Source organism: Choloepus didactylus, chromosome 4 (assembly GCF_015220235.1).
Source record: "Choloepus didactylus isolate mChoDid1 chromosome 4, mChoDid1.pri, whole genome shotgun sequence".
NCBI lineage: Eukaryota > Metazoa > Chordata > Mammalia > Pilosa > Megalonychidae > Choloepus > Choloepus didactylus.
In genome coordinates, this window is record NC_051310.1 from 116,469,862 (window position 1) to 116,485,366 (window position 15,505).

Here is a 15,505-nt window from a genome sequence, read left to right on the forward strand (position 1 = left end):
TCTGTAAGGAAAGAAAAATTTGGATAATTTGATAAATGAACTAGACTTACAGACATATACAGAACCATGCACCCCAAAACAGCAGGATATGCATTCTTCTCAAATGCTCATGGATCATTTTCTGGGATATCACATTAGGTCACAAAACAGGTCTCAATAAATTTAAAAAGGCTGAAATTGTACAGAGCACTTTCTCTGATCATAATGGAATGAACTATGAATCAACAACAAGCAGAGGATTGGAAAATGCACAATTTATGGAGGTTAAGCAACACACTCTTAAACAATCAGGGGGTCAGAAAAGAAATTGCAAGAGAAATCAGTAAATACCTCGAGACAAATGAAAATGAGAACACAACATATAAAAATTTATGGGATGCAGCAAAGGCAGTGCTGAAAGGGAAATTTATATCCCTAAATGCCTACATTAAAAAAGAAGAGCTAAAATCGAAGACCTAACTACATACCTGGAGGAACTAGGAAAAAAACAAACAAACAAACAAAAAAACCCAGCAAACTAATCCCAAAGCAAGTAGAAGGAAATAACAAAGATTAGAGCAGAAATAAATGAAATTGGGAATAAAAAAAACAATAGAGAGAATTAACAAGAGAGAAAATTAACAAATCCAAGTTGGTTCTTTGAAAAGATCATTAAAACTGACAAACTTTTAGCTAGACTGACAATGACAAAAAGAGAGAAGATGCAAATCAAGTCAGATATAAGATGGGGGACATTACTACTGATCCCAAAGAAGTGAAAAGGATCACGACAGGATACTGTGAACAACTGTATACTAACAAATTTGACAACTGAGATGAACTAAATTCCTAGAAACACACAAACAGCCTACACTGCCTCTAGAAGAAACAGAAGACCACAACAGATCAATCACAAGAGATTGGGTCAGTCATCAAAAACTTCCCGTCAAAGAAAAGTCCAGGACCAGATGGCTTCACAGGTGAATTCTACCAATCATTCCAAGAAGAATTAACAGCAATTCTCAAACTCTTCCAAAAAAAAAAATCTTAGAGGAGGGAATACTACCTAACTCATTCTGTGAGGCCAGCATCACCCTAATACCAAAGCCAGATGCTACCAGAAAAGAAAATTACAGACCAAATTTCTCCAATGATTATAGCTGCAATCGAATCCAACAGCACATTAAAAGAATTATACACCATGATAAATAGGTTTTATCCCAAGTATGCAAGGGTGGTAAAACACAAGAAAATCAATTAATGTAACATATCACATCAACAAAACAAAGAGAAAAAGCCACATGATCATCTCAGTAGATGCAGAAAAGGCATTTGACAAAATCCAGCATCCTTTCTTGATAAAAACACTTAGAAAAATAGGAATAGAAGGAAACTTCGGCAACATGATAAAGGGTGTATATGAAAAACCCACAGCTACTCAACAGTGAAAGACTGAGAGCTTTTCCCCTAACAAGACAAAGATGCCTATTGTCACCACTATTTATTCAATATTGTGCTAATAGTTCTAGCCAGAGCAAATAGGCAAGAAAAAGAAATAAAAGGCATCCGAATTGGAAAGGAAGAAACCAAACTTTCATTATTTGCAGGTGACATGGACCCTATATATATAAAGTCCTGAAAAATCTACAACAAAGTTACTAGAGCTTATAAATGAGTTCCGCAAAGTGGTGGGATACAAGATCAATATGCAAAAATAAGCAGTGTTTCTATACACTAGTAATGAGCAATCTGAGGAAGAAATAAAGAAAAAAAATTCCATTTACAATAGCAACAACAACAACAAAATCAAATATCTAGGAGTGAATTTAACCAAGGACATAAAAAATGACTGTTATATTTTAGTTTACTAAATTAAAAAAAAATTTTATTCTACAATAAAATATATTCTCCAATGAATACAGCTGCAATCAAATCCAACAGCACATTAAAAGAATTATACACCATGATCAAGTAGGGTTTATCCCAAGTATGCAAGGGTGGTAAAACACAAGAACACATATACATAGAAGTGATAATTTCTCAAGTGCAATTTAACAAGTAGTGTTAGAGAGCAAATTTCAAAGAATATATAGGTTACAGTTCCAGTTTCAGTTATTTCCTTAATGTGCACCACAAAGAAAATGCATGAAAAATATATCAAGAAAGAAATGAAAAGGGATTCAATACAAAAAAATCAAATGAATATGAAAGTACACATTAACAGGAATTTGAGGGTAAAAAGAGGTATAAGACTTAAGTAGCAAAATGGTGAAGAAAGTCCTGCATTATCAGTAGTTACTTTAAATATAATGTTATTAAACTCTCTAGTTAAAAGGTAGAGATTGGCAGAATGGATAAAAAAGCAGGACCCAATTATATGCTATCTATCAGAGACTTAATTCAAAGATGTAAGTAGGTTGAAAGTGAAAGGATAGAAAACAATATATCTTGCAAGTAATAATATAAAGAGAGCTGGGGTAGGTATGTTAATATCCGATAAAATAGACTTTAAATCAAAAAATGTTACTAGGGACAAAGAAGGTCATTATATACAGATAAAGGGGTCATTTCAACAAGAAGGAATAACAATTATAAATACATATACACCTAACAGCAGAGCCTCAAAACATATGAAACAAATACTGACAGATTTGAAGGGACAATAGAAATTCTATATTAATAGTAGAAAACATTAATACACCAATTTCAATAATGGATAGAACATCTAGACTGAGGATCAATAAGGAAATAGATAAGAAATAAACTATACTCTAAAACAACTAGACCTAACAGACATATATAGAACCGTTCACCCAACAAAACTAGAATGCACATTCTGGTCAAGTGCAACTGGATTATTCTCCAGGACAGACCATATATTAGGTCACAAAACAAGTCTCATTAATTCAAAAATATTGAAATCATACAATGCATATTCTCTGACCACAATGGAATGAAACTAGAAATCAACAACAGAGGGAGAGATGGAACATTTACAAACCTGTGGAAATTAAACAACATACTCTTAAACAACCAATGAGTTAAAGAAAAAGTCACAACGGAAATTAGGAAATATCTGGAGGTGAATGAAAATGAAAACACACTTACTTAAACACAGAACTTATGTGATGCAGCACACAGTGCTGAAAGAGAAATTTGTAGCTCTAAGGGCTTACATTAAAGAAGGAAGAACCCAAATAAGAGACCTAACCTCAAAACTAAACAATCTAGAAAAACAAGAACAAACTAAATCCAGAGAGCAGAAGGAAGGAAACAAAGATGAGAGTGGAGATAAGTGAAATATAGAATGAAAAAACAACAGAGAGAATTGACAAAACCAAAAATTGGTTCTTTGAAAAGATCGACAAAGTTGACAGACCTTTAGCTAGACTGACTGAGAGGGCGGGGAGAGAAGGAGAATGGGGTCACAAATAACTAAAATCAGAAATGAAAAGGTGGCCACTACTACTGACCCCACAGAAATAAAATGACTTTAACTCATTCTATGAGGCCAGATAAAGATATCACAAGAGAAGTACAGAACAATTATCTCTTATGAACATAGATGCAAAAATCCTTGACAAATTACTAGCAAACCAAATCCAACAGCACCTTTAAAGAATTATATACCATGATCAAAGTGGAATTTATCCCAGGTATGCGATGGTGGTTCAACATAAGAAAATCAATTAATGTAACATACCACATTCACAAAATTAAGGGGGAAAAAACCCACGTGATCATCTCAATTGATGCTGAAGTGGCAATTAACAAAATCCCGCAGCCCTTCTTGATTAAAAACAGAAAACTAGGATTGAAAGGAGACTTCTTCAATATGAAAAAGGACATATATGACAAAACCCATTGTTACCATCATGTTCAATGGTGAAAAAACTGAAAGCTTTCCCTCTAAGGTCTGAAAGAAGACAAGGATGCCCTGTCACCACTGTTATTCAACATAGTATTGGAAGTTCTAGCCAGAGCAATTAGGCCAGAAAAAGAAATAAAAAGCATCCAAATTGGAAAGGAAAAAGTAAAACATTCCCTCTTTGCAGATAACATGATCCTATACACAGAAAATCCTGAAAAATCCACAACAAAGCTACCAGAGCTAAAAATGAATTCAGCAAAGTGGTAGGGTACATCAACACCTCCAAATCAGTAGTGATTCTATACATTAAAATGAACAATCTGAAGAAGAAAATCAAGAAAAAAATCATTTACAATAGCAACTAAAAGAATCAAAGATCTAGGAATAAATTTAACCAAGGATATAAAGGATTTGTATGCAGAAAACTACAAAACATTGATAAAGTAATCAATGAAGACTGAAATAAATGGAAGGACATTCTGTGTTCATGGATTGGAAGACTCAAAATTAAGATATCAATTCTACCCAAAGTGATTTACAGATTCAACCAATCTCAGTCAAAATTCCAAAGCCTTCTTTGCAGAAATGGAAAAGCCAATCATCAAATTTGTGTGTAAGGGTAAAGGGCCCTGAACAGTCAAAGCCATTTTGAAAAAGAACAAAACTGGAAGACTCAAACTTCCTGATCTTAAAATTTACTACAAAGCCATAGTAATCAAAACAGCATTGTACTGGCACAAGGACAGATATATAGACCAATGGGATTGAATTGAGAGATCAGAAATCAATGCTCATATTTATGGTCAACTGATTTTTGACAAAGGTGACAAGTCCACTCAATGGGGAAAGAACAGTCTCTTCAACAAATGGTGCTGGGAAAACTGGATCTACATATTCAAAAAAAGAAGGTGGACCTCTATCTCCCCCTATATACAAAAATTACCTCAAAATGGGTCAAAGATCTAAATATAAGGACCAGAACCATAAAATCCCCAGAAGAAAACATAGGGAAGCATCTTCAGGACCTTGTGTTAGGAAATGGTAGAAAAAACAGGTAAGTGGGACCTCATCAAAATTTAAAACTTTTGGGCATCAAAGGACTTTTCCATGAAAGTGAAATGACAACCTACATAAGAGGATAAAATATTTGGAAACCACATATCCAAAAAGGGTTTAATATCTAGACTATATAAAGAAATCCCACAACTCAAAAATAAAAAGACATACAACCAAATTGAAAAATGGGCAAAACACCTGAATAGACATTTCTCCAAGGAAAATATACAAATGGCCAACAAAGCACATGAAAGATGCTTAACATGGTTAGTTATTAGGAAATGTAAATCAAAACCACAATGAGATACCATTTCATACCCACGAGTATGGCTCCTATTAAAAAAAACAGAGAATGTGGAGAAATAAGAATTCCCTCCATTGCTGGTGGGAATATAAAATGGTCCAGTTGCTGTGGAAGACAGCTTGGCAGTTCCTCAGATAGTTAAGCACATTACTACCATATAATCCAGCAATCCCACTTCCAGGTATATACCCCAAAGAACTGAAAGCAGAGACTCAAACAGATATTTGCATACCGATGTTCATAAAGACATTATTCAAAATTGCCAAAACACAGAAGCAACTCAAGCGTCCATCAACTGATGAATGGAAAAACAAAATGTGATATATATATATATATACACACACACAAAGAAATATCATTCAGTTGTAAAAAGGAATGAATTCTGATACATGCCACAATATGGTGAACCCTGAAGACATCATATTGAGTGAACTAAGCCAGACCCAAAAAGACAAATATTGGATGATCTCACTGATATGAAATAACTAGAATAAGCAAATTTGTAGAGACAGAAAGTAGAATATAGGTTACCTGGGTCCAAGGTAGGGGTAGGAAATGGGAAGTTAATATTCAAAATGCACAGAATTTCTATTTGGGATTATGGAACAGTTTTGGTAATGGATATTGATGATGGTAGTATAACATTGTGAATGTAATTAACAACACTGACATAGATATTTGAATGCAGTTAAAAGGAGAAAGTTTAGATTGTATAAATATTACTAGAATAAAAATTAAAAACAATTCCATGGAACTGTACGACACAAATAGCAAACCCAAGTAAAACCATGGACTATGTTAATGGAATAATTACTAAAATGTGCTTTTATCAATTGTAACAAATGTACCACACCAATGTAAGGTGGAAATAGTAGGGTAGTATATGGGAGCTCTGGATTTTCTGTAGGATTTTTCTGTAAATCTACAACTTCTCTAAAAAAAAACAAACAAAAAAAAACCAAAAAAAACACCATAGGGCAAACATAATTTCAAAAAGTTTACTGAAAGGGCTAAGTAAATAATAGTACAAACAAAAGATAAAGACAAGAAACACAGGGTGCAGACTAGCTGTGCTGCCAACTTCTCACTCAACACCAGACCAGGAAACGGGCAGCCTGGATTAGTCTCTGCTCTGTACTTCTGAACTGGGACTCTTCACTGCCCTTCTCCAGGTATCAGCTAACCCGTTTCCTGTTTGTAATTTAAGGAGCAACTCAGGCTTCCCAGTCCTTTACCTCAGACATGTTATGGTATCAGGTTAACCCTTTCTAAGAAAGTGTCAATTGAAATAAGCAGGGTCTACTTCTTTTTCTTTCTTTCTATAACCTGGCTTCTTCCTCAGGGGGGCCCTGCCCCCTGCCTGCAGGATCCCCGCCAGCCTACCCCCTCCGCCCCCCAGCTCACTCACCCTGCAGGCCCTGGGCAGGTGCTGGACCAGTGAAGAGGTTTCTGCCCAAGGCCCTTCTTCTCACCCTTTTCTTTGTGAGTTGTACCCCTGCACCCTGCTGGCCGCTTCCCCCATGAACTTGAAGGAGGGAAAGGAGTCAAAGGCACCCACAGGAGAGGGCCAAAGGGTCAATGCCCTGTTTTTTGCACCCTTTCTCCCCCAAAAACCTCCTTTGAGGGACTGCCTTGCTGACAGTTGATCAACACAACGATCACTTTTCTTACAGGTGGGTATATAAACCACAGAACAACTCCCAGTACCATCTTTCCCGTCAGGTTTACTGAAAGTCTTGCAGAGGGCTTGCTATTTACAACAGGTAATATCACATCAGAACCTGAAAAGAAAGTCTTTGCATATCATCTATTGTTTAAAATCAGGGTGAACATTTTGCATGTAATTGAAATGTCCTTGCGGGAGAAAATAGCCCAGCTCCTAGAATGCTCACAGTGAGTGAGGGTGAGGCATTTTCTGCTAGTTGGAAGCCTGGAGTGCAACAGGGAGCCATGTGTCTCCTTTTTTTTGTAGGGAGTTTGGCTGCTACCAGTTTGCTCCTGGTAACGAATTAAGAGGAGCCTTGAGGGAGACCTTAGCCTGTAGGCTAAGACCCAAACTGCTCAAAAGCCAGATCAGCGTCTCTTCTGGAGGACCACAGGTGGGCTTGGCTTTAGGACCATCAGCGTTACTAGTGCTAATAAAAACGAAACCTCCCAGAACAACTGGAACTGCCTGGTCGCCCCCCGGCTGGCCTGGTCTCAAGGAAGGCTCCAGGGAGACCACAAACAGACAAAGTGGGCGACAGGGAGAGGAAGCACAATGATTACGCCTGCTACCTGGGAGGGACCACCTTCTGCATCCAGATGTGGAATAAATGCAAGTTCATGCAGCATCCACTGGAAAAGGTCCAAGCTTGCATGATTAGTACCTTGGGAGTGGTTTTCCTATGGTATCCACTCCTTCATTGCTTTTCTTTTTCTAAAATGAAAAGTAGGACCACTAAAATGATCTTTTAATCACTATTTCTGCTTCATAGAAAATCCTTAAAGATTTTGTCATGCTTTCAAAAAAAAATAATAATAAGCATTTGAATGTCTATACAGGAGGCAGGGACAAAGAAAATATAACAGAATTCTTTCAAAGATTTAATCAGGTAAATGTGCTGCATCTTCGATACGAGTCCTCTATGTGTCTGAGGGCCTGTTCCACACTGGTGGGACTCACGTGGTAATGCGTGTTGGCCGAGTTCCCAGCACACTTCTGCTTTTTATTCCCTATACATCTTCTGGGCTGATATCAACTAGTGCCAGATGAGCTCAAAGCCTGTAGTTTAACCATACAGCAAATGCCTTTTTTGCTCCTCCTCCTCCCTGTACATATGATTTTCTTTTCCCATTTGCCACATTAATCCATACAGAGAGCATGCTGGTTGACAGCAAAATTACCAGAAGAAACACAAAAACCACATCAATTTAAACAGACGGGCTTCATCTTAAGGTTCTCTCGAAACGATGCTTTTCTTTATCCAAGAGAACCTGTTTCTTTTCCAGCCAGTGTCATTTTGGTCGAACAACTTTAATTGGATTCAAAACCAGAAATGATGCTCTCTAGTTGCATGAAGCTGAGATTAACTTTGGCAGCACCTTGAAAACAGTCTGAGTGACACACACAGACCACTTCTCAGTGGAAAATGACCCCAGGGACAGGTTCCACTTGATAGCTCAGGAAGCCGGGACTCCAACTCTTTCCCTCCTTCTCCTGTGCCATCACTTCTATGCACTCTGCACCCCCTGTAAGCCAGCAGAACATGACTCCTAGACATGTCTGGGAGGCTTTCATGACCAGCCTGCTTAAAACGCTGTCTCACCACCTGTGCCCCCTGAGTGAAAGGACACCTGTGTGGGGATGCTGCTAGCTAATATATAATATACATAACTCAGGAGTGCTCTTTAACAGACAGCTTTTCTCCTCCAAACCTAGCTATTAGCAAAGCAGTCCTCTTTCCAGAAAGGAGTGTTCACCAAGTCTTTTGTTGAGGAGGCTCAGAATGAACTTACACATATTTCACAGGCTGTGCTATGAGGAAGGGGTTAAGACCAACTGAAGAAGATTGTTACATATCAGGAAAAATATTTTCTACACCACTATCCCCAACTTCTGCTGTAGCCAATTAGCCTATAGAATTACTGTGATTGTTGGCTTATTCTAAGTATTATTGGCATCTGCTGACAAGTTAAACCATAACAGGAAATTCAACAGACAGTGTGTAGTCCACATTACATGATCTTTATTAGATATATTTAGTCCTAACCAAGGTTTGTAGAAAGACCAGTGACCCACCATCCACATGGCTGGTGGTTTATATGTGTGATTTGCTTTATGCACTTTGTTACTAGGAGTGGAAAGGAAAGTTACTGATGATTTGTGCTCCTTGAATTTTAGCTGACACCTTGATTATGAAAATCACTAACTACTAAATTGAAGATCAGGATAAAAATGAACCAAAATGAAAACAAAATATGAATCTAAATGTGTTTGGAGGTTATAATCCCGACCATTATCCCATGTCACAAGCATGGACTAGAACCTTCTATTCCCCACCCCCACTCACAAGTATATTCCTTAGGGATTTATCATTGCATAAAACTAAGCTATACATAACATCTCAAGCTCTATGAAACATCAGTATTTATAATTTGTTTCTGTAATAAACAATCTAATGAATATTGATACAGGTCTCAAATATGACAAGAAGAAATGGAATATAAAACATAATGAAATATAACACTCTGTCTTCTAAATCTACTTGTGATTTTAACATATTCTTCCCTGTTGTCTTATAAACTATATTAGGAACCCCCGGAGACAGGGCAAGACACTGTAGGAATATGTTTGATATATAGTTGGATTAAATAACAACCTAATATATCAAACATATCACACAGAGGCCTGCAGAAAAGGCATCCAGGTTTGACTGAGCTCGAGAGCAGACACAGGACTGAAGGCTACAGTGCGGGGTGGTCACTCACTGCAGCGACTCCTCTACCTGCCTGTGCAGGCACAGGTCTGTCTGCGAGTTGGCAACAGGCCTTTTGAGATACTGTGGGTACACGCACCAGAGCTCACGGACATTCTCATTTTGCCCTCATGCCATCTTCCCAAACAAAAGGTGAATTCAACAGTACAACTTTGTTCTTTACTCATTTCAGGGAGATTCCAGGGAAAAAGAGATGCTCAAATTTTAAGGGCCTGAGGTGGGAATATACCAGGAATCATCTTCAAAACTATAAGGACCATTCCACTTTTTAAACACACGACCTGAGAATGTGGTGAGCAGAACAGCTAAACAAAAACATTGTCCCTCCCCGAAACTATTCCTCAAAGCAGTGCAAATGCTCCCCAGTTATGGAAGGAAGGCATATTCACCTGATACTGAGGGTGGGGGGAGGGAGGGAGAGGGTTCTAAGTATAGGGATGAGATAGCAATTGTTTATTTCCAGTATTCTGAAGATGTTTTATTTTTATTTTTTAAGATCATGGGAGAGGGTGGAGAGAAGTAATTAACCTCAAAAGACTGGCTGATTATTGTGTCACACTGAATTTTTTCTACAGAGGAAACAAATCTTTTACAGAGGCAAGGATCTTTTATTTCACAAAGATATTATGGCAAAGTGGATGGTGCTCCCAGACAGGCACAAAACCTAAGGTTTGGGTTGATGGCTTCTTCAGAATGGTTTTTTAGATAGTATAATCCACGTAGCAAGAGACTCTGGTCATTGCACAGAGAAAGGCTTCAGACCATCCTTAAAATATCCTAGAAGTGTCAAGCATCCTTCCTAATGCAAAGGTGGGACTGCCCTGAAGGAGGTGCCCCCACGTGAAAGGACTCAACTCAGCAGCTTACGGTAACTTGGATCCTCACTGAAGGATCCCTTGGCTTTCCTATAAAAACCTCCACTGTAAATGCCAAGTCTAGATGATCCTGGAGTGTTGGAGGGAGTGCTCTCTGGCTGCTTCAGCAGTCATCACCAATTTTTAAAGTGCTGTTATCCTTAAAACCTTTGCTTTATAAAATATTACAACACAGACCCCCCTTTATCTCAATTCTACCATGATTCTTGTGCATTCCTCACCCACCTCCTTCACATGCAAGTGCTTTTTATAGAGTTCTAATCACAATGAGTGTATAATTCTGCATCTTGGGTTTTTGTTTTTAAAAACTCTACATTAGACCACAGAATACCATCATTATATTTAATGGCCGTTCAGCATTCCTTCAAGGAGACACCAAGTTTGCATCGAACTTCTCACTACTACAAACATGGCTGCAGGAGACAACCCTCTCATACACACAGAACTCGCTTCCTAAGGACAGATTCCTCTTGGAGGGATTAATGGCTCAAAGGACCCGGGCAAACCACAACAGCCCCTTTGGGGCCGCACCAGCCTTCTCCCACGCTGGGTGGACACGTGCAGTCCTCCCAGCTCAGGCATGGTGATCTGACCCTGACAAGGTAATTCAGCTCTCGGGGCCTCTAATTCCACATCTGCCGAGAGTGGATGAGAACAATGCCCATCTTGTGGCCTTATTCTAAGGACCAGGCAAGTTAATCCATGTAAAGCACCTAGAAGACTGTCTGGCACATACATGGCATTCAATAAATGTGAGTTATGGGTTTTGTTTTTATTTTTCCTTTTTAATTTTTGTTAAGGACATCAGTTCACTGGCCTCTGGAGTAATTTTTATTTCAGGCATTTTCCTAGGAAGAGGTAGACAAAAGTCCCCAACAGCATTTGTCTGCAGTGCTAATGATGATGACAACAAGGTTGATACAGCTATGGTTTCCTGAGTCTTATTATATGCCAGGCACTGTATTCTCACATTATCTCATTTAACTGTTATAACAACAATCCAATCATATGGGGTAGGAACCCTAATAATTTTGTTTTTAAGATCAAGAATCCTAAGGTTAATAAATGGCTGGACAGAGGGAAAGCAGGATGCAGAGACAGACAACAGTTCAGAAGGGCCCTGAAAAAGGACAAAGGGAAAGGGATCAGAGCAGGAGTTCTTGGAATATGGTAAAGTACTAATATTAAATTAGCACCAGGTTAATTCCCCAGGAGAATCAAAGTTATCAACTGACATGGCTCAGGCATTAGCCGGCAGAATCTTTCCCAAGATAAAGCACATAAAGAAAAGGAAAAACAAATTAAGCACCAAACATCTGTGTCTTAGTTAAGGGTTGCTTTTTAAGTTTAAGGAACACTTTTCATTCATGATTAACTTGATTTACTCAGCAGAAACAAAGACAACCAGGAAATGGACTTTCTTCTCTACTCACACTTTGCTCTTATGCTTGTAAGAAAACCTGGGACAACCTCAGACAACCCAAAACCCTCTCACTAGAGAGGCCAGCAGAGAGAACACTGGTGAACCCAGAAATCAGAAGCCAGACTTACAAGTTATATCTGGATGAGAAATTAATTATTTAAACAGTTTTATCAATGCTAGAGAAACTAGTAAGAGATGGGGTGTAAGAATCCCATGGTTCCAAGAGTGTTTTCAAGCTTCATCAACTCACTATATTATTATGCCTGTTGTATACACAACATTGGCCTGGGCACTGCTTTTTAGTGGTTCAGTATATTTCAGCACTCAGATTCCTCCCATTAGTCCTATAAAATAAGCTGGGGTTTTAGGCATACCTAAACTGAGGGATCCAATTTTTTTTTTTTTTTTTGAGGGGAGGAGCCAGATTCTATTTCCTAATGTATTTGGGTCCTTGGGTGAGTTTTACAGGTATCAGCAACGACTTGCTAGGATGGGGAGAAAAAGAGGCCTCTGGTTACATCATCTTCACGCTGAAGACAGTCATGAGGGAGGTGTGTGTGTGTGTGTGCGCGTGCGCACGTGTGTGCGTGTGTGGTTATAGCTTCTTAACAGGGTTGGGTTTTGCTCCTGGGCAGCACTGGCTTATAGACCTTTTGTTTAATAATTGCCTTCCTGACTGCCCAATCTAAAAGTATCTGTTTCCTTTAAATGGCTGTTTCTTTTACAATACTCTCATGATCTTAATTCTAAAAATTATCTAGATGACAAACGTAAATGAAGAAAACACACAGTCTCCATCTATATTGGAAAAGTCTGTTAATGGGTAGACTTTGGAGATTCATATTACTCTGTAAAGATTTTAAGAAAAGGAGAGATGAAGCATTGCTATTTCTTTGTAGAAAGCATAATGGAACCCCGGAAATTGGAGGCTGACAACCTCATGTTCAGTAAGAGGAACTTTCTGAGGGAAGCACTTGATACTTGCTTTATATAATGGAACTAAATCAAATTGCAAATCCCTGATTCTTCATCTGGATACCCAAAGGTATTTTTCTGGGTGGTTAACTTGAAAGAATCACCTGTTGTTGTTTTTTCCATACCCTGTAAAAAGGTGGTGGGCAGGTAGAGCAGGATGGCAGCTTGCTTCTCTAACCACCTGGAGGGCAGGAGACAAGCCACCGGAGCACACCTCACCCATTTCATAGCTACCCACCAGAAGATTTACTCACATCAGACAAGTGCTACAAACAGACACTCACCTTTGGTTTTGCTCGTGGCTTCAGCTGCTCTAACTTCTTAGCAGCAGCCTCAATGGATGCTGCAGCCCCCAGCAGTTCTGTTTCTGCAATGACGGTTGGGTCTTCTGGATCCACCCACTCAGTTCCTATAATCAGTCCAAAAGAGAGTCATTCTTGGAGCTGCAGACCTGAGGGCTCTGGCTTAATTAAGAACAGTATCTGGATTTGCAGGCAGGAAGGCTCTCTGGGCCTACCACTAGCACTGTCCTAAGGGATCTTCCATCAAGCTCTCACAGAGGTCATCTGGCTACAGGGGGGCTGTAGGATCCTGGTTTTCTAAATCAGTTGTCTGTACAGTCATTTCACGGGAGCAGTCATCAATAATGGTTTTGAAAAATCAAGATCTCATGTTGAAGGTAAGGCTGAGCCTTACTCTGACTTCCAACTTAAAGCCCATGGATGCAGGTAAGCATCCTCAGGAGACTGGAATATGCTGACCACAGATACTTGCCGTTCTCTTCCCTTGAGCACATAGGAGGAATAGCCACTCACCTCAACTCAAAGAAAGGAAAATCTGTGCGAAAACCTTTCCCTGATGAACTGAACTGAAGAGGTGGACAATGTACTCAGCACTGTTTTCTAAACACGAACGTATTATTTGAATGGGAATATTTTGATGAATGAAAGTGCAGACAAAAAAAAATGGCAAGATCCTTATAGAGAGAAGGGAACAATTCTAGACTGATTATACCAATTAAGTAGAAGACTTAATACAAAGACTGGAGAGAAGATTTGCTTCAAGGAGATGTTACTTTTTAAATCAAACTCTATACCCATTTGTTTTAAAAAGCAGCTCCGTGTACTCCTGACTGCACTTGTCTACAAGGGGCCTGTGTTGGCTGTGCTTTTCCTCTGCTCGGTTCACTGGACTAGCCCTGCCTTGGGGTGGGGCAAGCACTGCGGCTGGGTACAAGAACACAGGAGAGGACCAGCCTACCTTTCATGGCCTCCGCTGCCTGGATGAGCTCGGTCACCGCCCCCGCCACGCGCTTGGAGAAAGCAGCCAACTGTTGCTTGAGTTCTGGAGTTGGTTTCTGAAGAACCTGCGGGTGAAGAACATGTGAAATGTTTAAGGAGGAAGGTAACCATTATGCAACCACTTGCTGGTGGATGCACAGTTGAACATCCTGCTTTTAATTTTAAGTTGTAGCTCCGTCCCAAGGTGACTTCAGAATCACTTAAGACTCATCTTTCGTTCCTCATGTGAGAAATGAAGAGTTGGGCACAATAAGGGATGTCATTGAAGTTCTTTCTAATATATTTCACAAAGGTCATGCACAAAAGCCCTGCACTACAGGCCACCTGGTACTTATTAACAAAACAAATATAGGACCAGAGGAAATGTGTGACATCAGTGGGCTCTTGGAGACAAAATCCCCAAGCAAGCAACAACTAACTGATTGACAGGGTCAGTCTTGAAAGAACAGTCCATCTCTGGAGTTTTGACTACAAGTTTTCTGGGAGAAGTCCTGAGGATTTGCCCTGTCTTTAACTAGTTTCAAAGGCTTTTTAAAATTTGTTTTTGATTTTTATTTTTCATAGTATTAAAAAAGGTGTTGAAAAATCCTACTCCCAATCCAACTTAAAGAACATCCTCACCTGATTTCTTCTCAAATTCATCAAGGAATGGAACTAAGAAATGAGATGGGTTTAAATTCTAATTTATATCACCCTATGCCTTCCTAAATTTGAAATTCCTCTTCTGAGCCTCTTTTCTGCATTTCTTCCTCATGTTTTACAGTGGTAACACTCAGATTTGGAAATGTTAACGGAGTCAGGAGGAAAGCACAATGGGAGGTTTATTTGTAAGAATCAAAAACTAGAAAGAACTCACATGTCCATCAACAGGTAAATGGATAAAGAATAAACAAATCCATACAATGGAATACTACTAGGCAATAAAAGGGGACAAATTATTAATACATACACATAGACGGAATTCAAAATACTGAGGCTGAGTGAAAGAAGCCAGACAAAAAAGGAGTACATGCCATATGATTCCATTTATATAAAATTCTAGAAAATGCAAACTAATCTATAACAACAAAAAGCAGATCAGTGATTGCCTGGAAATGTTTGGGGGTGATGGATATAATTCATTATTTTGCTTGGGGTGATGGTTTCACAGGTATATTCATACATCAATACTCAAATTGCACACTTTAAATACGTGCTGTTTATTACATGTTAGTTATACCTCAATAAAACTGAAAAGAAAAAA

General features: G+C 38.8%; 1 protein-coding gene across 6 annotated transcripts in view; it reads right to left on the bottom strand.

Moving 5' to 3' along the window:
- Window positions 1-15,505, bottom strand: part of TLN2 (talin 2) — a 473,758-nt gene that overhangs the window by 17,082 nt on the left and 441,171 nt on the right. For all 6 annotated transcript variants that reach the window (XM_037833795.1, XM_037833797.1, XM_037833796.1 and 3 more), the window contains 2 exons: window positions 14,222-14,327; window positions 13,246-13,370 (listed from right to left, as the gene is read on the bottom strand). In XM_037833795.1, coding sequence (XP_037689723.1) covers window positions 13,246-13,370; window positions 14,222-14,327 — 231 coding nt within the window. The remainder of the gene's footprint in view (window positions 1-13,245; window positions 13,371-14,221; window positions 14,328-15,505) is intronic.